This window comes from Neomonachus schauinslandi, chromosome 14, assembly GCF_002201575.2.
Source record: "Neomonachus schauinslandi chromosome 14, ASM220157v2, whole genome shotgun sequence".
Taxonomy (NCBI): Eukaryota; Metazoa; Chordata; class Mammalia; order Carnivora; family Phocidae; genus Neomonachus; species Neomonachus schauinslandi.
This window is the reverse complement of record NC_058416.1, coordinates 50,043,358-50,066,284: the sequence shown is the minus strand read 5'-3', so window position 1 is coordinate 50,066,284 and position 22,927 is coordinate 50,043,358. Positions and strand designations below refer to the sequence as shown.

Here is a 22,927-nt window from a genome sequence, read left to right as displayed (position 1 = left end):
TGCTGGGCTCCTGAGATGCCACATTTAGTGGAAGACATGACCCCAGAGCCTGGCATCTGAGAGGGAGGGCTGTAGGCTCAGTTATGTGAAGATAATGTAACCCTCTGGACAGCGGGTTATCCAGTCATCATTCAACAAAATCTATTTTGCCCCTGCTTTGTGGCAGGCACCATTCTAGGCATGGGGGATTCATTCATGAAACAAAACAGAAAAAGTGTGTGCTCACAGAATGCATGATCACATCACACACACACACACACACACACACACAAATAAGGATGGTGTCAGAGAGTAATATTAAAATAGGGTAGTTGGTGTGACAGGGATGGCCAGGCTATGGTCCAGAAAGGCATCTCAGAGATGTCATACTTCAGCTGAGACCTGAATTAGAAGGAGTCTCCTCAAAACGGGGGGAAGAGCATTCCAGCCAGAGGGAACAGCCAGCACAGGGACCCTGTGGTCTTTCTCAGAGAGCGTGGTGTGTTCCAGGAGCAGAAGGACAGTGTGGGCAGAGGAGAGGGGGGAGCAGGTGGAGATCACAGCCGTTGAATCCCTCGCTGACCCCGTCCTTCTGGGCCTCCCCAGGGTTAACACTGTGTCTTTTCTTCTCCTGCAGACGACTTTGCAGAGGAGGAGGAGGTGCAGTCCTTCGGTTACAAGAGGTTTGGTGAGTTCTGGCGAAGCTCTTTTCCTTCTCCATGCTTGATCTGAGATGCGGTAACAGGCCATTGCTGGACCTTTGGCACACACAGATATGTGTGGTTCTGAGGCCCAGTTTTGGTTGGAAATTGAGTTTCTGTGTAACAGGTGGATGACTTCTCATAACGCCGAGGGTAATGAAACAGGAGTTGTGCCCTGGTGCGGGAAGTAAGGGGATACTCGGGTTCACTGGATACAAACCAGATGGTTTAATAGACAAAACATAATGGGAAAGGTAAATCTGTGACAGGACAGGAGCAAAAATACACAAGATTTCTCTATTTTGATATTTAGAAAACATCTTTGCTCTCTTTTCTCAAGTCTCATGTCCATAACATAGTGGATGAGTGAGAGGAAGACTTTGTCCAAGAACCCAGCTAGACACAGGTGCGCTGTGGTAAGCTGGATAGTGGCCCCCCAGAGAGATCCATGTCCTAATCCCTGGAACTTGCATGTTACCTTATATGGCAAAAGGTGCTTTGCAGATGTGATTAAATTGAAGATCTTGAGATGGGGAGATGATCCTGGGCTATCTGGGTGGGCTCTAAGCTCAATCAGTGTCCTCATAAGAGGGAGGGAGAGGGATATTAAATGACCGAGAGGAGAAGGGGGTGGGCTGGTTGAAGCAGACTGGAGTGATGTGCTCTGAAGGTGGAGGAAGGGGACACGAGCCAAGGAATACAGGTGGTCACTAGAGGCTGAAAAAGGCAAGGAAATGGATTTTCTGGTCAGAGCCTCTGGAGGGAGCTCAGCCCTGCCAACATCTTGATTTCAGCCAAGTGGAGTTGATTTCAGACTTCTGGCTCTTCAAACCATGAGAGGAGAGATTTATGTTGTTTTAAGCCACCACGTGTGTGGAAATCTGTTACGGCAGCCGTAGGGAACCGAGGGACGGTTGTCTGTCTCCGAAGCCGCTGCACGCGGTACGTGTCTCTCTCTGACCGTGCTTCTCATGCCCCGCGGTTCAGTTTCGCACTGCCAGTGACCACTGCAGCGTTCCGGAGACAGCTCAGGGGAGCCGGGGCTTTTCTGTCCAGCTTGTTTCTGTGCCTTGGCAAGAGGAAGAGAAGAGGGATAGAGGAGAAAAGAATGAGTGAGTGAGTGTGTGTGTGTGTGTGTGTTTGAGTGTGAGAGGGAGAATGTAAAAGAGAATGAATTTACTTCCTGTTGTTAAAAAAACAAACAACAACAACAACAACAACAAAACAACTCATGGTTGGACTTTGATTAAAGTTAACAGTCCCCAGCTGCTTGGCTCCCTCACTGCTTTAACATCCTTCCTTCTGGATACACACTTCTCCATTTCTTTCTGTGACAAAGTAGGGCTTTACAGTGGGAATGTGCTGGCAGAGATGCTCAGTACTTTCTCCCCTCCTGCACACCACTGTTCTTTACCTGCACATTACATATTTCGGGATTGGTGCCCTGTGTTGTCCTGCTGTGCTGGGGTAGGCTCACTGAAGGTGGTAGCAAGAGCAAAGATGAACCCGGGAATTATAAAGGAAAGGAAGACAGAACAGACCAAAACGAAAAGGTAGAAATAGGGACGCCTGGGTGGCTCCGTCGGTTAAGCGTCTGCCTTTGGCTCGGATCATGATCCCAGGGTCCTGGGATCGAGTCCTCAATCGGGCTCCTTGCTCAGCGGGGCGCCTGCTTCTCTGCCTGCAGCTCCCCCTGCTTGTGCTGTTGCGCTCTCTCTCTAGCAAATAAATAAATAAAATCTTAATAAATAAGTAAAATAAAAAAGAAAAGGTAGAAATAAAGAGGAAAATCAAACTTGTCAAAAGAAGACAAAATCAACATTTACATGCCTATCTATTTTGGAAATCAGTAGATTTCAAATATTTATTCGGACATTAGTAGAAATAGGAAGAATCATGAGAAAAGGTTTCTTTAAGAACAGTGACCTTGAGAGAAATTTTATTTAAAATTTCATGACCATGTAACTAGCTACATGGGTGGGGATTTGGTGAAAAATACACACAAATAATAAGTTGCTGAAAGATTACATTTGTGGTGGTTGAATTTTGTGTGGAAATCACAAACCGATGACTTAGAGGACACATGATAACAACTTACCAATATTGGAGAGCATGAGCAGAGAGGCAGGGCGAGAGTGAGAGCAGGTAATACGAGTAGACGATGGGGATGAAATCAACGTGGGACATCTTGGAAAAGGCTATGCGAGAGGTGTCCCGGTGTTGAGAGTTCTTGGATTCAGTTTTTAGGCAAGGTGATGGATATCCAGCATAGGGGTAGAGTAGAATTTTGGAGATGGAAGAGCCTTTGAGATTATTTAAATCAGCCTTTAGTTTTATAGATAAGGAAGGTGAGGCCCAGATAGATTAAGTCCTTTCTCAACCAAGTTAGGTGGAGCTGTTGTTGGATGCTGGGTCTTCTACCCTTCAGGCAAGTGTAGTCTTGGGGAAGGGTCCCAACAATGGGGTTGAGGTGATTTCTCAACTTCCATGTCCTAGAAGGGTCCCTGCAGTTCTAGAAACCTAAAGTGGGCTGCTGGCTCCACCACGGAGCCTCATCATTTTTGCAAGCCCTAGGACTCTGGATCTGGTTTTATTGAAGATAAATGAGTTTCCAGTCCCTAAGAAGTAGCCAGAGCTGCTCACTGAATGCAGCAGAACCCAAGAACCCATTCCTTCAGGTATGGGTAAAGGTTAAACTTTAACCATTAAGGGAGACAAAGTGATGTAAGGTGGCGTGGGTGGGAGGCATCCAAAGACCCGACAGCCCTGTAGGACCTGCCCCTACTTACTCTTGTGACTTGAAACCAGGCACTTAAACTCCGTGGGCCTCAGATGCTGCATCTGCCCAGTGGGCAGAGTGACACCTGCCAAGGGAGGTAAGTCTACCTCACAGGCCTGTGATGAGACTAAGAGAGATATCAGGCGGACGAGTGCTTTGAAGGTATAGTGTTTTAGAAGCCAAGGTGCTGTTACCGCACTTCCGAGGTGAGGGGCTGTTATCACTCTCTGGACATTCTGGTACAGCCCCTGCCAAATACCAAAGCATGACAGGTCTGAAACCTCATTCCTGAAGAGATGTGAAGGTATGATTTACTTTCCAATGTGGTAATATTGTCGGCTTTTATTTCGGCAAAAGTAGACTCGGTAACGTACAGGGTTTAGTTATTGTCTAATTTTAGGTATGTCTTGTTTATGATTTGCGTAACTGAATTTATTTTTTTAAAGTTTTTTTTTAAGATTTTATTTTTTTGAAGATAGAGAACACAAGTAGGCAGAGAGGCAGGCAGAGGGGAGGGAGAAGCAGGCTCTCTGCTGAGCAGGGACTTGATCCCAGGACCCCGGGATCATGACCTGAGCCAAAGGCAGACGCTTAACCGACTGAGCCACCCAGGCGCCCCCCATAACTGAATTTAGATTATAGGTAAACCAGGGGTTCATTATTCACAGGGCAAAGGGGCCACGTACTGTTCTAGCAAATTGTTACCTGGTGGCTTGTTTCCAAAGGTATTTGTAGATAGTTATTCAGAAGCATTTGCTATGTGAAGTCAGGACTGTTTACATAAGAATACTGTACTTTTTCAAATTCGGTACGAAATTAGAGTAAAGAGCAAAATGGGTGATCTTCTCTAGGAATTGAGTGTGGCGTTATTTTAGGACAGCCATCCCTTGTTTATTTGGGGATTCATTATTGCATTTTGGTCTCAAGCAGGTCTTCTGTTTTTGTTAAGTCTATTTATATGTCATGCTTGTTAGCCCCTTTCCCAGAATTCCGGACAGTTGTCCGGGGGAGAGACAGACTTAAATCTGATGGGTTTGCCACTTACCTGCTTCTCTGACAGAAGCTTCAGTGACGGGAAGCTTTGAAAGGTTAATGAAGGAAGCATATTCAAGCTTTAATCAGGCTCTCAGGGCCAGCATTTCTTGGTCTCAGTATGCAGAGCTAATTAATTTGGGATGTAACTATAGTTACAATTTGGCAGAGTTCATTCTCTGGAACACGAGGCACCTGTATATTAATTTGTACTTTCTAGAGATGAAATACAATATATACTACGGTAGTATTTTTCTACATATTTCTCAGTTACCCTTTTCTTTAAAACTATCACATATGGCTCTAGTATCCTTTATTATTATAGTTAGCAGAAAAGGAAGGAGAATTAATTCACACTTTAAGGGGTAAATATAAATTTATAAATTTTGTTTTCTTCATTAAAATGATATAGAGTAGAAGCAATGAAGAATGTCATTTCCGTTCCAAGGGATAAGTGCATCAGAATTCCACAGGAGAAGGGGAGAAGTGTGGGAAGAGGAGTGAGTTCCAGAACATGTGTAGAAATGATCATTAGCAAATCCAGCTCACATTTGTGTATCACATTTATCTTTCCAAAGGACAGACATATTTTTCCTTCACAACAACTCCATGAGGACAGCAGGCCAGGTGGTTATCTTTCCTGTTTGTTGGCTGCTTTTTATCTTTCCTGAAGGCAGTGGGGGGCAGTGGTTAGGTGTTTGGGCACTAGAACCAGGTGTATGAGTTTGGATCCGAGTTCCCAAGCTCCCCAACTGTGTGACCTCAGGTGCATTATTGCAAAGCCTACTTCCTCACTCGTAAGGTTGGGTCAGCCAGTTCCATGAAGTTGTTGTGGAATTAAATGGGATGCTGGGTTCGTTAGCACAGTGCCTTGCACACTATGAGCATCCCATAAATGCTGATCATTATTCTAACACTGGGTTCCTTCTTGGGCCTTCTGGTCCTGCTGCTTGAACATGGAGCCTAGGGTTTATTTAGTAGGCCCCTGGAACCTTCTGATTTCCAGCAGCCTCATCAATTCTTGTTCTGTCATACCTCTTGCTTTCCTGCTAAAAACTAGGAGAGGCGAGAAGACCTAGGGACAGCAGCTGTGAGCCCCAGCACCCTGGTGGGTGGTGTGGGTGTCTAATGGTGAGTACCATGCCGGATGTCTTGGGCCCTCCCTCTAGAGCCTGCTTTGCCTCCTTTCTGTGCTGGAGCAGAAGGGCGCCAGGACCAACTCTGTTTCCTTGGTTGCGTTGGGTTGTCTTGAGTTATCTTCAGAATCTGATCTGGTATAATAATAGGGTGCCCAAAGCTGGAATGGTGGAGGAGCAAGAGCTTCGTGGCTCCGCCTGTGAAAACCAGGGGTAGAATTAAGGGTTGCAGGTGACCAACTGGGAGCATCTGGAAATGTCCGTTGTTTGTATTTGACAAAACTATGACAAAATTGCTTCCTTGGGGCTCAGCTATGGTGAGTGTTAATAGCGACGAGAGAAAAAGATCTGAAAAATTGCAAACTGGGAAACATTAACAAAAAGTTAAAGGAAGCATTCTCTGTGAGGTAGAACTCAAGGCTTTTGTAAAAACTAAGAGAGAAAATTCTGAGAGAACTACTCAGAGAAAAATTATTTAGGGGTTACAGTCCCAAAAGGGGTATCACATGCCTTTTCCTAAGTGTGTTCACCGAAGTGTGCCCTGGAATGGTTTTTTTCACCTGCGACTTCACAGGCCTCTCTGTACCCACAGTTTCAAACACACCGTGCTTTTCTTTTCCCATTTTTCCCTTGAATGATAATTTCAAATTAGCAAGAATATCTGGATGGTGCTGGACATGTGGCAGCAGCCTGTGATTCTTCTAGAAGCCTGGCTTCATGTTTGGGTTTGGAGAAGGCCCTGCTTTGACGTCATCCACCTCCAACAGCAAAGGAGGGATCCCCACATCCCTCTCACCGGTGCCTGTCAAGACTGACACCAGCTGAGCTCACCCCTTTCCCTGATAAGAATGCCAGGAATTTCCATCATTTCCTGGGGGAATGATTAAATAAGCTCAGCATGGGGCTGGCCTTTCAGCAGCACTTTTTCCAAGCATCTCTGAATGGAAATGGTATAGGATCAGGCAAAGGACTGACCCTGGGCAGAGAGACAAGTTAGGGCAGGAAACAGGAGTCTGAGTATCCCTGTGGGATTTCTTGGAAATGTTCAAGCCATTCGCATCACTTACTGGCAGGGTTTTATTTATGTGGTTTTGTAAGTCCTAATGAAGTTGGTATTTCTGATTTTATAAGAATTTGGTGTTAAAGGCTTGTGGAGAAGTAGACACAAAAGAGATTCTCAGGCAGAATCACCTTGAAGGCGGGGGAGCCTGGGTGCTCAGTCGGTTAAGCATCTGCCTTCAGCTCAGGTCCTGATCCCAGGGTCCTGGGATCGAGTCCCGCATCAGGCTCCCTGTGCGGCGGGAAGCCTGCTTCTCCCTCTGCAACTCCCCCTGCTTGTGCTCTCTCTCTGTCTGTCAAATAAATAAATAAATAAATATATTTTTAAAGAATCACCATGAAGGGGGACTTGTAGTGCTCCCACGGCCCCTCTACCCTCTGCTTCCAGTCAGGCAGGTGGGGTTCGTAAGACCTGAGAAAGGGAGTTTGGTGGCCGTCACTTTCTTTTAAATAACCAAAGCAGATTTCCTAATTTTTATCATTGGAAATAATATTCACAACCTCTCTTGTCAACAGTGTTTGTCCAGGTTTTCACTTCTGCTCCCATCAAGAACTCATTGGTTAGGCCAGGTCCTCCCTGCCTAGTTTTTCTTGCTCACCAGTAAAAAGAAATTGTTCCACATGGTGTTCCCATGTGATTCTGTTTTTTAAAAACCATTTTCACGTAAAAGAAACCATTAAGAATCATTTCTCAGTTATCTACTACGTGCTAGGCAGTTTTCCACTCATTAGTTCATTTAATTTTCTCAGAAGTGCTTTGAGGTGTGAATTACCTGCAGTTTGCAAGTGAGGATTGAAGCCCATGGGCTGAGTGGTATGGCCAACATTTGAGTTCAACCTGACTTCAGCCCCCACCGATCTTTCCACTCCATCTATGGCTGAGAATCGTACAGAGTCAGCCATTCTCAGCGCATCTCAAGATTTTGATGGGAAAACAAACGACTGTCGATGTATGTGGATTCAGTCAGCAGCTGTTTATACATGGGCTTATGTTTCATAATTCATAGTATGTATAGATTGAATACTTGAGCCTGGTATTTTTCAACCATTTTAAGTAGACTTCCTCCCCACCCTTTCCTGGTTTGTATTCACTTCTCAATCCTGGTAAGAGTGTGGGGAGGGAGAATAATTTGTTTTTCCTACAATTGGGTTGAAGCTGAATGTGGTTTGTTTTTATTTTTAGAAAAACTAAGGGGAAAAAAATCTACTCAGCCATTTTTCTGTTCAGACAGCATGAAGGCATTAGACTGTTTCCAGTGCTTGGTTGTTAGGGGTAGGGTGGGAAAGAGTGATTCCTTTTGGTAGCAACTCCTAGTAACTTAAAACAGACAAACTCCGAAACTTTCCTTGAAAGGCTTGAGTTGTTCATTTGGAGGCCCCCTGGGAAAGGGAACGATGTCTGAGAGTCATGGGTTTTGAGGGAAGACACAGTCCTCAGCACAGTTGTGAACTAGAGTGGCTCTTCTCGTCCCTCATGGTCCCTGCTGGTGCCCTTGCTCTTCAGGACGCTGGCTGGTCTTTAGATTCTGACAGTCTGGTTCACGTGCTGGCTTTGCCCCTGACCAGCAAATCATTCAGACTCTCTAAACATCACTTTGCTCATCTGTGAAATGGGAATAGCAAGCAAACTTTCCTTGCAGGGCATATGAATTATAAAATTTATAGGTAATATATAAGAGGGGCCAGGTATATAGCAGGTCTGCACTGAACCGTGGCTGCCATTAAACTGTTGACAACTCTCAGCCCTCTCCCTTCCCTCCCCTCCCCTCCCCTCTCCTCCCTGTCCCCTTCCCCAGGCACCAGCATCCCATTGCCTCAGCTCTCCCTTTGTGAGGCCTGATAGGCCTCATGCTCTCTGATCCTTCCCACTTTCTGTCCTCCCTCCATCAAAACCTCACTGCCCTCACTCCTATGCACCCATGCCATAACTTTGCTTAGGGAGTATCAAAGGAGTTGATTTTCTTGCAGGCCTTTTTAAAAATTAATAAAAGACTTGGTGGCCACCAGCAAAGAATGTATTTTGAGGAAAGTAACACACACTGTGGGGGGCGCTAAGAGCAGCTTTCATGGAGCCAGTGCCTTAGCATCCTCATGGCTGAGAGAATGTCCTCTGGGTTTAATTTCCAGCTTTGCCACTTAGTGGAGAGAGAGCCTTGGGCAGCTTGACCTCTCAGGGCCTCATTGTCCTCATCAAAAGATAGAAGTAATTCGAGTATCTACCTGTAGGGGAGTCATGAGAACTAAATGAGTTAGTACGGAGAGCAGTGCCTTGCACGCACGTGAAGAGAACCACGTAAAAGTATGTATTGTGGGAAGTGACAGGGATGGTCACAAGGTGCTGTAGCATTTCCACGTGGGTTAAGAGTCTTTTGTTTCAGTGTCTTTTTCGAAGCAAGGAAACTATGCCAGGCCTTTATTAGACTCTCTGTCACATGTCATTGGCCAACGTTGAGTCACAGTCTTTTCCTAAATCTGTTGTGGACAAAGGAATAGGCTGGTTCTGGTTGGCTTGGGAGAATCATTTGGGGTAGAATGTATAGTGAGGAAGTAAGTACTCTGACCACTATTATTATTTGTAACTTAATATCCATAATATCTAATATCATATTATAAATATATATGGTATGGTTACATTTATAATTTAATGTTGATTTAGACAATGATTATTATTAAATAATATAATTTAATTATAATCTGATCCGTTATTACTTATACTTGTTCCACTTGCAAAATTATCGTGTTTTATATAACACATGAAAAAATTCAGTTTATTCACAGAGTAATTACCAGTTTACTTTTAAGTAATTTTGTTATAAATGGAGCTACAAGGTGCTGAACTCTGAAGAATACAATTCTCATATTGTATTCTCAGTGAATACAACTCTTGCCACAGGAAACATTGTGAAATTGGTGTCCCGTTCTGAGTCATAACTATAAACACTTTGTGCTTCTTCCGATGTTTTTCATTTTTATCCTTTTTATAAGTTTTTGAAAGCTGACATTTGGCCCTGATTGAAACAAGCTTCTCTTTTCATATGCTAGGATAGTTTTTTTTTTTATTGGTATAAATATTTCCATGCACAGATCAATTTCTTTCACACACTAAGAAGATGAAGGACTAAAGACTTGTCAGGAAAACAGGAGAGTGGAACTAGAAGTCTGCAAAAGTTCTGGCAGAAATTTAGACTACATTCTTACTCCAAGTGCCTAAAGATGCCTCTGTTCTCTGATATTTGAAATAACCTTTCTGTCACATTCTCTTGTTCTGTGAAGCAGGAAGATGCATACATAAAGTTATTGTTGGCATTTTCGATTGAGTCTTCAACCTGAGCTCAGGCATTCAAAGCAGTGTAAGTGAGAGATAAGCGTACTCTTCCCCTTTGGACTTTATTTCATTTTGTACTTGTAAGAGAAAATCCTCACAAGAGCTCCTTTTTAGTGCTTTGCTGGGGCCATATGTAGTGATGGCTCTACCTCACATTTTACATAGAAGTCTTACTGTTGAATTATTTTTGAAATAATTGAGGGGAGTTGGGAATACTTCTCATTCTGACTAATATTCACTGACTGCCCTCCATGTGCTATGAATTGCGGTACAAAGATGAATAAAACAAGGTCCTTTCCCCAATTATTAATCCTCATCAACATTTATAATCCATTTTTTCAATTTCTCAGAAAATAAGAGGTATCATAATCCTTATGGAAACAAAAAATGCTTTTAAAAAATCTGTGTACTAGTAATGGCCTAGTTCATAAGCCTCCTCAAAGGGTCCCCCAAAAGACTCATAAAGTGAAGGTAGACTAGAGAGCTGCCATTTTGTGATGGAAGTGATACGAACTGGGTGTCAGAGATTCATGCATAAATTCTGCAAGTGGGAATGAGAAAAGAGTAAAACAGGGGAAATGGGGGTGGGGGGTGGAGGGGGGTGTTGTCCCTTGGCCCAGAGAAAAGGTGACTGAAGCGTTAATGAGAGTTTGGGGAAGAGATTTAGGCAAGGAAGATGGGCCTTACACAGTACTCTTTTCTTACAAAGTATATGCACTTTGTGAGATTTGCTGAGATATTGAAGCAAGCAAGATTCATGGGAAAATGTCATTCTTAGTCAATGCAATATGAAAATGATGTGACATTTATTAACTATCCGTAATGTGTTGGGCATCATGCACAGTAAAGAAGGGAGACATAGGTTTGCCTTTGGGAATTTCAAATTTAATGAGAAGCAGACAGAGTTTTCCAACATTGGCACATTTGCATAAAAGAAAAATATCAGCCAACCCTACAAATTGTTTCCCCACCCACCAGCAGAATTTCAAAAGGCACAATAGAGGGCACCACATGCCAGATGGAATGTGAGCCGCCTCTTCTTTCTGTTTCCAGTGTTGTTGTAAGTTCGGTATTGGCAAAACTTCAGTGGTTTCTGGATAAGGTTGGGAACTCTCCTTTATACACCCCGCTTCCCGTCTGTGCAAGAGAAGAAGGCATATACAGAGTCCCTTTCCTTTGCCCCACAGAAAAGGTTCAGGATGAGGTGTAGGAATCTGTTTGATATAAGCCCATGAAAGAAGGTTGGAAGGTAATTGCTGTCTCCATATGGTGTACACACCATTGATCACAGCTCTCTCTCAGCTGCTGCCATGTGAATCCACTCTGCTTATTAACAGCAGCTATGTCCACTTAAAATGCAGTTCAGAAAGTGTGTAACAAAATAATTTGGTTTGGAAGCCTTCACTCTTTGTTGCACTTTTGATAGACCAAAATGTACCTCCTATAAACAGTGAAGACTGTCCAATAAGGATTTCAGGGAGCCCAAGTGACCTTAAACTGGTAAATTTACACCACTAAGCCTTCATTTGCTTTTTATGGAAAGAAGGATGACAAAACTACTTATGTTAGAGGGACATTCTGAGGGTTATTTCATGTAAGTGACGTACTTAGCAAAATGCCTGACACTTAGAAGATATTCCACACATGCTCATTACTAATCAAAAGAGAAAGACAAAGATAGAAAATTAGATTTTTTTTTTGAAAATTACTGAGTTCAGTACTTCCTTTGAGCTCTCTGTCTCTCCCATCCTCCCTCTCCCTCCTCCTGTTTCCATATGCACACCCCCCTTACCTGTGTGTATGCATGTGTGTGCATGCATGACTGGGTATTTGAAAAGATCTGAATTGGAAGAATGTGGTCTTTACAATTTCAGAATTGTAGTCTTTTTTTTTCATACATACTAACTAACTATGTGAATTTTGCAAAATGATGTAAACTCTCTAGGTCTCAAATAAGCTCTTCCGTGAAATGAAGAGGTTAGAGTAGGTGATTCTGAGGACTTCTTTAGGCCATGCGGTGTTATGGGTTTGTATCTGTAATGTCATCCAAAGCTCTGTTTTGCCCCTACATTTGATTTTAAATACATGGTATTATTTTTTACTTTTTCTTTTACTTCAATTCAGAATAAATATCTTTGTACCCTCACTTTAGATATATTTTCCCAGTTCTCTGATACAAAAGTTAGTTGGCAAAAATTGGCAGATGGAAAACTTTCTTCTCATTGGTTTTGTTCACAACATTAGTGAACTCATGATTATTGGTTTTCCATTTGGTTATATGTTCCTTTCATGTAACTTTAGAGCTATTGAAGCATTTTCTAGGCTTACGTGTTTTGAGCTCACTTTATTCTAGATTTCTACGTTCAGTCATGGAATATTTTGGTCCCTCCCAGCTTCATAAAATCAGTGAGTAATTATTCAAATACACATGTCTGCAAATTTAATAAAAAGCATAACATTTCCATTAATAATCCCCCCAAAACTTGGAATTTCTCTCAATTCAGTGATCTGTTTATATTTATCATATTATGATATTTTTCTTCTCATGTTAATGAAAGACACATTGCATGAAAACATAAATCCACTAGTTATCAATAAAGGAAAAAAATCACTTTGGCCTTGCTCCTTATTGAGAAGATGGCCCATTGAGAGCTGTGACTTTCTTACCTTCTCAGGTTAATGAATTAGAAGTATTAGAATACACACACACACACACACACACAAAGTGGTGGTCTTCTCTACTCTGGGGGCTTTTTTCCTTCCTCTGAGATTGTGGTTATATAAAGTGGGAATGCTTATATTGTAAAAGCTTGTGAGCTAGTCCTTTTCCCAGCTGGGGCATTATTAAATTAATTCCTTCCCTCTCTGTCTCTTTGTATATAGTTAATTTCATTTTCAGAATTGGGAATAAGTCAGCATTTAGAATGAAGGGAAGAAGAAAATAAAAAAGAGTATGAACTTTTATTTCCATTTTAATTACAAATACCTCGAAAAGATGGATTCTGGGAAACTGAAAGTCTGTTGTTGTTTTCTTTTCTTCCCTTTGCTGAGCACTTGGGTGGATTTAGGTACACCCACAGTTGGAGAGAGCTGAAGAATTTGAAGTTCCATCGTGCTAAAGGAAGGACGAGGAGGGGGAAGACGCAGGCGTGAGGGGACCTGGAGGTAGCAGAGTGTGCTGCAGGCTTTGGCATTGGGGGTATCTGGTGATCTTGTTTAGTCCTGAAGGGCAGGGATTACAGGCAGAAGGAAGTGAGCAAACCCTTGCATCCTTGTAATTCCTTTTTTAAATACATATATATTTTTAGCCATGGTGTAAGTTCAATGAGGACGGAGAGAGTGTCTGTTTTGTTCGTTATTGTACCTAGGACAGTTCCTCAGCTCAACAAATATTTGAGAAAGGGAGAGTAAGATATTTTGTATACTTAGGACGTGCGTCATACTCAGGTGTTGTCTTAAATCTTCCCGAAGCTCATGAGCTGGTGGACCTCTCCCCAGAGCTGCCTCTGTATGGGCAAAGAACATTTTCTAAAGTTGAATTCAGGGAAGGCAGAGGCCCAGACCCCAAATCAAAGAGTCAGTTACAGCACAGACTCAGAGCCAGGAAAAGTAAAAGACAACAGTGGCTAAGTCTGAGAAGGGAGAAGACAAATTTGAGCCGACATTGGGGAAGAAGAGGTCAGAGAGTGTCAGTGTCAGAGGGGGAAGACTGAGTGAAGCAAGGACCTGCCCTGAAGCACCTGAAAATCTCTAAGGTGGGACCAGATGTCTGTTTGCTTCTTCAGAAAGACCCAGGGAGGGTCCTTTTGCTTCATCTGAATTTACTTTATTTCTATTAAACTTAATGAAGATTGCAGACCTCTTGTGAAGTACAAATTCACCAGGAAGTTTCAGAAAGGATGGAGGCTCCTAATAGTCCCCTGCACTTTAGGGTGCACTGTTTAATCAGATCACTTTCTTCCTAAAATCTCACTGAAGTCCTGGAAGCTGTTGTTTATAAGAGATTCATCTTTCAGAGATATGAAAGGCTCAAGGAGCTTTGGATTGAAGGCACCTAGCATTGGGAAAGAAGGGTGTCAGGATGTGGGACAGGAACTCAGAGAGTGTGAAACACAAACTTTCCATAATTAACAATTTTCTTGAAGTCTGTTCCAATCTCCCCTTTGTTTCCAGAAAGCAGGTGACAGGGGGCCATCTTTAAAGGGGCTTGAGGGAGAATGTAATCTGAGGAGAAGCTGCCTTTAGATGGACCTCCCTAGAGTAATAATGGTCTGCAGAGCCTGAGGGTGAGCTGGCTTCCCTGGGCCCTGGGGCTGGTGCCCCCTCTGCATGCTGGGAAGGACTCCTCAACCAAGTTCTGGGAAGAGAGTTAACTTTCACTAGGAATAGGAAGTTTGCATGAGTCTTGTGCCCTCCATGTGAGCTCGTGGGATAAAATCCTAGAATATCTGTTACATACCTCTTATATCCTACCCCTGTGCTAGAGTCTGGCATTGTACTGCTGAGACATGGCGTCAGTATTTATGGTCCTCATGGTCTAACGGGGAGGAGAAAAAAATCAATACAGTCATGCTGTAGTTTGAAAGAAATTTGCAAGGAAATAGAGGATAGATAGAGGATCCAGATTCAGAAGTTACTAATTCTGCAGGGGGTGGGGGAGGAACATGTGATCAGAGAAAGGAGCAGAGAAGGATGATTGGTTTCAGGGGAGGGGCATTAACATGAGGAAGTCCCTGGGCAGTCAGTGGGAGAGCCTCGAGGCAGAGACAGAATGAAGATGTCCCAAGAGAATCAAGGAGCATTAAATACCTGTCTTTGTTGGGGACATAGATTGGGGCCTGTACCCTGCAGGGAAACACACATACACCCATAAGCCGAGGTGCTGCCCCACCTCTGGAATCCAGTATCCAGTGGTAGTCATTAAACGCTGTCGCTTAGGCTCCTAATATGTGCTAAATGCCCTGGAGGATTCAGAATAAGTCTTGGTCCCTGTGGTCAGAAGGTTACACGCAAGTTAAGAAGGCAAAAGTTACTCACAGGTAATGATAGCAAACAATGCAAGTGAGTATATCAGTAGCTCTCTGTGGTGAAGGTGAGTCCAAAGGAAATCAGGAAAGCAAAGGGAAAACCATTGCAGCCGTCTGGGGCCCTGGGTGGGGAGTGGCAGGAGCTAGGTCAGGGCACATGTGGAGACGGGAGAAAAGGCACCCAGAGAGGGGAACAGTCTTCCTGCCCAGAGCTGGGGTTGCACTTAGGGTGTGGTGGGGGTGTGTATGGAGCCAGGCTAGGGAGCTGAAAACCAGGCGGAAGAATTTAGACTTGATTCAGTTAAAATAACCCATCTCTAAGGGGTGCCCAGGTGGCATAGTAAGTAAGCATCCGACTGTTGATTTCAGCTCAGGTCATGGTTTCAGGGTCCTGGATCGAGCCCCATGTCGGGCTCCATGCTCAGCACAGAGTTGGCTTGAGATTATCTCTCCCTCCCTCTCCCTCTGCCCCTCCCGATTTTGCTCGCTCGTGCTCTCTCTCTCTCTCTCTCTCTGAAATAAATAAATCTTAAAAAAAAAAAAATAACCCATCTCTGAAAGTTTTTAACAGAGCAGTCTGTGTAGCAAAAGGGGTATTGAGGAGTATTGGGAGTGACTGGTGGGATGTTACCTCGCAGTGTTAACGCGAAAGAAGAGAGGGGCAGTGAAGGGTTTGGAGCTGTAGCTGTCACCGGTGAAGAGGCTGATAATGTACCTGTGACGATGGGAATGAAGTGAGAGAGACGCTGTAATCTGTGACTCCAAGATGTCTGCTGACTCTGACTGCGGTCCCTGATAGCATCTGGCACTGAGCTTCAGAGGTCAGCCAGGGAGGGGACCGCGCAGCACAGTCCCTGCCCCGCACAGCAGAGGAATCCAGGCACTTGGTTGCTTAGGACCCAGGCCGCCATCTTTCATTGCATTGAGACATTTAAGCATTAGGCAACTCATTATTTTTCTTTGTGTGTAGTTTATGACTTCCTTGATTTGAATAGATCTTTTGGTTTCGTGGGTTATTGCCAGATGTCTTAAATGCAACAGTGTATAGTCAGGTACAAATAATAAGCGCTTTTTACTAAGCAGCTGTTATATCACGGGTGTGCCAGTGTGGTCTTGGAAACTTGGAAACACCAACAAACCAAGCCTCAAACAAAACAGGGTGAGAGAAGTATGAAGCGAACAATCCATGAGGATAATACTCTGCCACGGGTAAGTACATTGCTTTCCGGAAGCAGCGATGCTGAACGCTGGCTCTAAGGTCAGAAGCTCATTTGGGAAACCCGGCCTGAGGAGGAGGAGGTGGTGAGCGCGGGTTGAGCTGCCTAGGAGGACAGCGGGATTGCAGGAGTGAGCGTCCTCGCAGCTCGAGCCTGTGCTTCTGCAGAATCTGCCACCGGACCCTCAGACTCCCCCCTCGTACCTGCCCCCCCCCCATCCTGTGGAAAGAGCTGGCTCTTCCTTGTTGCCCAGGAAGTCTTCAGTGTGAGATACTGCACTTTGCTTCTCTTACTGCACTTTGGATAGGGACAAATTAACCTGGAACTGCTCTACTTTGCTGCCTTTAAATAAAAGAAACATACTTCAGCATTTCAACCATTGTTTGTATTGGGAGGATACCTCTGATCCATCTATGTGTGGTCACATGCGCAGCCTTGTACGAGCGCTTGATAAAATGTGTATGGTGTGCAGGGGCCTCAGACATCAGGTGGCAGTCGTCTTTCGTTGTTTTGTTTTAACAACAGCTTTACTGAGATATCATTCACATATCATACAACTCACTGATTTAAGGTATACAATTGGATAGTTTTTAGAGTATTCAGTTGTGCAATGATCACCACAGTCAATTTTAGAATATTTTCATCATCCCAGAAAGAAACCTTGTTACCTATTAGCCATCACTCTCCGCTTTCCTCCAGCTCCCTCTACCCCTTCTAAATCCTCAGCTACTTTCTGACTCTGTGGATTTTCCTGTCCTGGATGTTTCATGTAAATGGAACCAAACAATATGTGGTCTTTTCTCTCTGGCTTATTTCACTAAGCATCATGTCTTCGGGGTCCATCTGCGTTGTGGCACATGTCAGTACTCCCTTCCTGTTTCTTGCCAAATAATATTCTGGTGTATGGATCTACACCATTGGCTTGTTTCTACTTTTTGGCTGTTACGAATAATGCTATGAACATGGGTGTGCAAGTTTTTGGTGTGGATGTATATTTCACCACTCTTGAATATGTGCCTAGGAGCGCAGTTGCTGAGTCATATTTATGCAATTCTGTGTTTAACCTTCTGAGGAACTGCCAAACTATATTCCACAGTGGCCACACCACTCCTTCATTATTGAGTATCCTTATTTCCTTTACCCCAAAAGGGAAGGAAAAAAAAATCTTGAATTAATTTGCTATAGCACAGTGGTGATTTATATTAACTAAAGAGGACAGAACTGAAATTACCTGAGAGTGGTTTTAGGTATGGTGTTTTATTTACATCTCAGTATCTATACATCACAGTATACTTCAGTTTCCCACCACGTGGAGAAGGAGACCTAGTTAACGTTCCTGTTCTCCTTTCCCTAAGTTGGTGAAGTGCAGGACGGTGCTATATAGGAGCTTGCCAGGGTGGTAGCCAGGAGCTGTGCGTGGCTACTGAGCCCTCGAAAATGTGGCTACTTCAAATTGAGATATGCTGTGAGTCTAAAACCCACCAGATTTGAAACACTTAATATGAACAAAAGAATGTAAAATACAATTTTTATATTAATTACATTTTAAAATCATAGTTTTGGGATCTATTGGATTGAATAAAATATAGTGTTAAAAATAACTATACCTGTTTCTTTTTATTTTTTTTTAAATGTGGCTACTAGAAAATTTTAAATGACATGTGTGGCTTTTATTATATTTCTATTGGGCGGTGCTGTTATATACTATTTTTAAGGCTTTGTTTTTTTGAACTACTGGGAAAGAACAAAATTTAAATGTCCTTTGGGGCGCCTGGGTGGCTCAGTTGGTTAAGAGACTGCCTTCGGCTCGGGTCATGGTCCCAGGGTCCTGGGGTCGAGCCCCACGTCTTCGGGCTCCCTGCTCGGCGGGAAGCCTGCTACTCCCTCTCCCACTCCCCCGCTTGTGTTCCCTCTCTCGCTGTCTCTCTCTCTGTCAAATGAATAAATAAATTCTTTAAAAAAAAAATTTAAATATCCTTTGGGTAGATTCAGATTATTACCAAGTTAGTTTTTTTCTTTTTTTTTAATCACTGAAGAAATACCAGGAATCCATTTGCCCCTTGACTAAGAATAGTGAGTCAGCTTTCAGCAGAAGGGCCCTGACCAACCAACCTTCCCTCAAAATTAATTCATCACCTAACCAACAAAATAAGAAAAAGCCTTCACAAATAGAAACATGACCATAAAGACATTAAAACAAAGTCCTGTGATAATTGAATACAACTCCTTTACTGACTCTCTCAGGAATGTGCTGGCCCTCTCTGTTGTAGAACTCAGGAGAGGGACCGGTGGACACTGCAGGCCAAGAAAGGAGAGAGGACGGTGTATATATCTGTGGCAGACTATTGGGGAAATGTTGGGGGAGGTTGGTCTTTCAACTAAATGTGTGTGGATACCGCTTCATGATAAACAGAGTTGGCCTGGTGCTTCTCAACTGCCTTTTTTTGTTGAAGGTCAGTTTTCAGATTACCAGGAAAGCTATGTTGAAGACATAACATACTTGGCAACCCTTTTCTGTAAAACACACATGATGTACTGGTGTTTTTAATCTCAAATATCTGGACATAAGATTACCACTGGTGGTTTCATGATTCAAAACAGAGAACAGACCTATATTTTGGCAACATCCCCAGGTAACATAATTTAGCTTGACTCCAGACCTTAAGACAGATAAATTCCTGAATTCTACTCCAGTGGGAAGAAAACTTCTTCCCCTTTGGCTGAGGCTTTCGCTGATGCGTAAAATGAAACTTGGGGCAGTGTTGGGGGAATGGATTCAAAAGGTGAGACAAAGTCCATAAAACCTTAGGTCATATAGTAAGTGAAGAATCCTGATCTCTCCTGTGGCCCATCCCAAGCGACCATGGAAAAAGAAGAATAAAAATAGGTGGGAGCCAGTCAGGATTTTATTCTTAGATGACAGGAGGGGGATTCCACGTGTGTGTAAATGATGTCTCTTGTCAAAAATATTCTTAACTGTTTTGCTGATGTTTCCTTGAGCTCACTGCCAAATCAGAATAGCTGAGTCTATTTTCTTCTTTCTGTTGATGAGTTCTTAAGTGAAGGTTTGGCGGGTTAATCAATCATCACTCATCACTTGTCCACTTTAAAGGAAGAACCTCAGGGCAGTCCCCCTGGGAAGTACTGGGAGGTCATTATGGTTTACTGGTTTACTGAAAAACAGGATAATTAAGAGAGAGAGAATGATCCAATAAAATAATTTGTATGTTGAACACATGAGTTTTGTTAGATTTCCTGGTTGATTTTAGGGCCAACTTTATGAGCAATGATCCCCCTTTAAGAAGCTCCTCAGCATCCATTTTCTCTCCTGTACTCTCTTACCTCATAGCTGAGAGGCATGGGAGAGTCAGGAAATTGTATCCTGGCCCTGGCTCCACTTCCATGAAGCTTCTGGAAGGTGGAGAAAAGAATAAACAAAGGTGTTCTAGCACACAGGCAATACTTGCTGCCCTAGGTGTGCAGAGGAAGCTGGTTTTAGATCTCCTGACATGGACCTGGCCTTAGCAGAGTTTTAAGGGGACAGAACTATCGCAACTGCCCCTCTTATCTAACTCAAGTTTCACATACCGCGTGCTGGCCTGTCTCTTTCAGGCATGCAGCCCCTTCATCCCTTCAGGCTCTCCCAGTGAGAAAAGCTGTCTGATTTATGATTTCATTTATAAATTCATCCCACACATATGTACCAGGCACTGTGCATGCTCACTTTTCCAGGTGGTCATTCATCCAAAAGGAGACCTTGGTGATAGGGCCCTGTGTAACTCCAAAGAATAACATGCAACAAATGACCTTCCAGACTTAGAGCAAATTGACAGGGCAGAATCACTTTGGTTGGCATCCTTCACATCTTAAGAATTTCTCTGCCCACACCTAAGTCCCTAATCCATCCAAGCTCCTCATTAGAATCTGGGTGATTCAACTCTATCTACCAGTTATTTAGATAGCACGTAAGTACTTTCCAAGTTCCCTCTGTTGGAAGTGAGAACTCCCAGGTGCCATGGCGGAACAGAAAGGAAATTGGGAGGAATGGCTTCTTTGAGAAAAGAGAAGTCTTAGGGAGTGATCATCTAGGGAGAGAATCTGTGCTCATTAATTCTTCAGACAGGAACATAGATGAGAGAAGTCCAAAATAAGGAGGGGCTTTTCAACAGGTGGAACTGTCCAACAGGGGTCCTGGCCACCCCATAAGTCACTATCAACCCCTCCGTCCTGAATGGCCTCCCATTCGTAGAAGTGAAGGCTTGCCTTCGGAATGTCAGTCTGTGCCATCAGGAATAGCCATCTGCTGAGGCCTGTGGCTGCAGACAGGGCCAGCCCAGATACTTTCGGCAACCTCTCCCCTCTCTTGCCCCCCCACCCCCCCAACCCACTTCTTCTCAGTTGTTGGAATAAGTCTGCAAGCTCAGGTGGAGAAAGGAGAATTGCTCTAAATTGCCAGAAATCTGTGTCTGTTCAAACACGAAACTCAATTCAGTAGCAGTTAAAATGATCATTGCTTTTTTAACATGAGAAACAAAAATATGTCCTCAGCAGGATGTTTCAAGGCTAAGTTAGGAAATTACTGATCGAGTGTTTGGTCTTGACAGGGTCCTCTGAGAGCATTCTTAAAAATTACTCATTTTATAGATAAGGAAACTTAGAAGAGTAAAATAACTGCAAATGAGACAAAAAAAAAAAATCACAAGTGTGCTGAACATTTTTCTCTTTTTCCAACTCTTGGGCTTGAGGTTTATCTAACATCCATAGTCCTTCTCTTGCGTGAACTCTTTCCTGGCACAGTATGGCTGGTCCTTTTGCCACAAAGAAAATGCAGTACCTCTGGCAAACCACATCTTTATGCAGCCTTAGACATATTTATGTAACTCAGTCGGAAGAATTTAAAAAGATAAATTTCCAATTCTGCAAACTTACTGTAACTTATGAAAAATGACCTATATCCTGCCTGTAAGATATGCCATTCCCTTAATCATAAGCTCTAAACAGTCAAGGATTCCGTTTTTGTTGGCAGTGATGTTGAGAAATGCTGAATGAAAAAGGCTTGTTTTCATTCTACTCCACTTGGTAGGGAGTGCTGAGAATAACAAGGACGAAGCAGCTGAGAAACGCCACAACCAGCCACAACCATCGGGACCAGCAGGATCTCCATGGAAGAGTCTAGTTGGCTTCATTTACACCTCATTTTATGTAAACACTGGGTTTTGTGGGCATCATTTCCTGACAGCTCAGCAAATCCACCCAAGGAGTTTACGGATTTTAACAGTTGCCCAACCTCTGTTTCAGAGATGAGGAATTCTAATCAACATAATTTTGGTCCCCTTTCTGAATATGTAAGCTTTGCTTGACTACTGTACTAAACTCCATCAGCTTGAGCATGTGACATGGACATTCTTCAAGGCAGAGTTAAAAACATCTGCAGCCTAGAAATCAGCCGAGTTCCCCAGGGAGGGTGTTAAATCCAGAGTGTGCTGATCTGTTTCCTGTCTTTGTTATGATTTCTTCACTGTAACTGAATATCCTTTGGCGCTCCAGTGACTGGGTACTCTGGTGCAGCTGTGTCAGCAGGCCAAGGACTGTTGGCTTAGGGGGCTCCATTTGCATTTACACAGCTAGCTTCCATAATCCCAGTCAGGCCTATTAATTTACAGGGTAAGCCCCTCCTTGTCTGCACATCAGCATGCCTCCCTGTGCAGTCCATGCTGTTAAACATAATCTAATTAAGGCTCATTAAGAGAGAGAGCAGTCACCTAGCTATCCTGATCCTTGCCAAAGAAAAACTCCCAGGGACTTGAGAAAGCACCTACCGAACAAAATGCCAATGTAAAATGCTGCCAAAAAGCAGGGAAACTTTTAAGAACTGGAAGGTGCTCCCAGGCTCATCTTCAAGCAGCAGGGCTGACCACTTGAGCAGAGAGAGAGGGAGCTGCAGTCTCAGAATTGTGTATTGTGTGGCCATATCTGCATTGCTTACCTACCACCTGTATTTTATTTTACTTTCCTGCTGGAAAGCTGATCTTGCCTTCCCACCAACCTTTCATCCTCATGTGGGATCTCTCCAGAATCAAAAAGGTGAGCAGCCAAGGGGTTACCACTGCCCACAGCCCACAGTTTGGTCAGAATCTACTCTTTGGAGGAGAAAATGTGCCTTTTGGAAATCTTGAAGATTACATAGTTTATTCTCGAAACACTGCATCAGCCATCAGTGGGTTTCCAGTAAGCTGTGAGAGCATTTAACCCAAAGTGGGTCCATGACCTTCTTGAGCTGAAAGGTGTGGGAAGGCTCCAGTGATGTGGAGAACAGATCATTGGTAACTTAGAAGTCATTCTGCTGGGGGCGCCTGGGTGGCTCAGTCGTTAAGCATCTGCCTTCGGCTCAGGTCCTGATCCCAGGGTCCTGGGATCGAGCCCCGCATCGGGCTCCCCGCTCAGCGGGAAGCCTGCTTCTCCCTCTCCTCTCCCACTCCCGCTGCTTGTGTTCCCTCTCTTGCTGTGTCTCTCTCTGTCAAATAAATAAATAAAATCTTTAAAAAAAAAAAAAAGTCATTCTGTTTCCGGCACTGAAGGGAGAGTCCCGCCAGTACTGAGTATTTCTCCAGAGGAGGTTTTTAGGCAGCTTTTCTGTCTTTGTGCAGAGTGTTTCATCTGTGTGGGCCTGGC

At 43.6% G+C, this 22,927-nt stretch overlaps 1 protein-coding gene across 1 annotated transcript in view; it reads left to right on the top strand.

Annotated features, from left to right (window-relative positions):
• The window catches only part of COLEC12 (collectin subfamily member 12), a 188,057-nt gene that overhangs the window by 17,193 nt on the left and 147,937 nt on the right, over positions 1 to 22,927 (top strand). Inside the window, exon 2 of the mRNA XM_044920915.1 lies at positions 617 to 667. Within this exon, the coding sequence (XP_044776850.1) occupies positions 617 to 667 (51 nt within the window). The remainder of the gene's footprint in view (positions 1 to 616; positions 668 to 22,927) is intronic.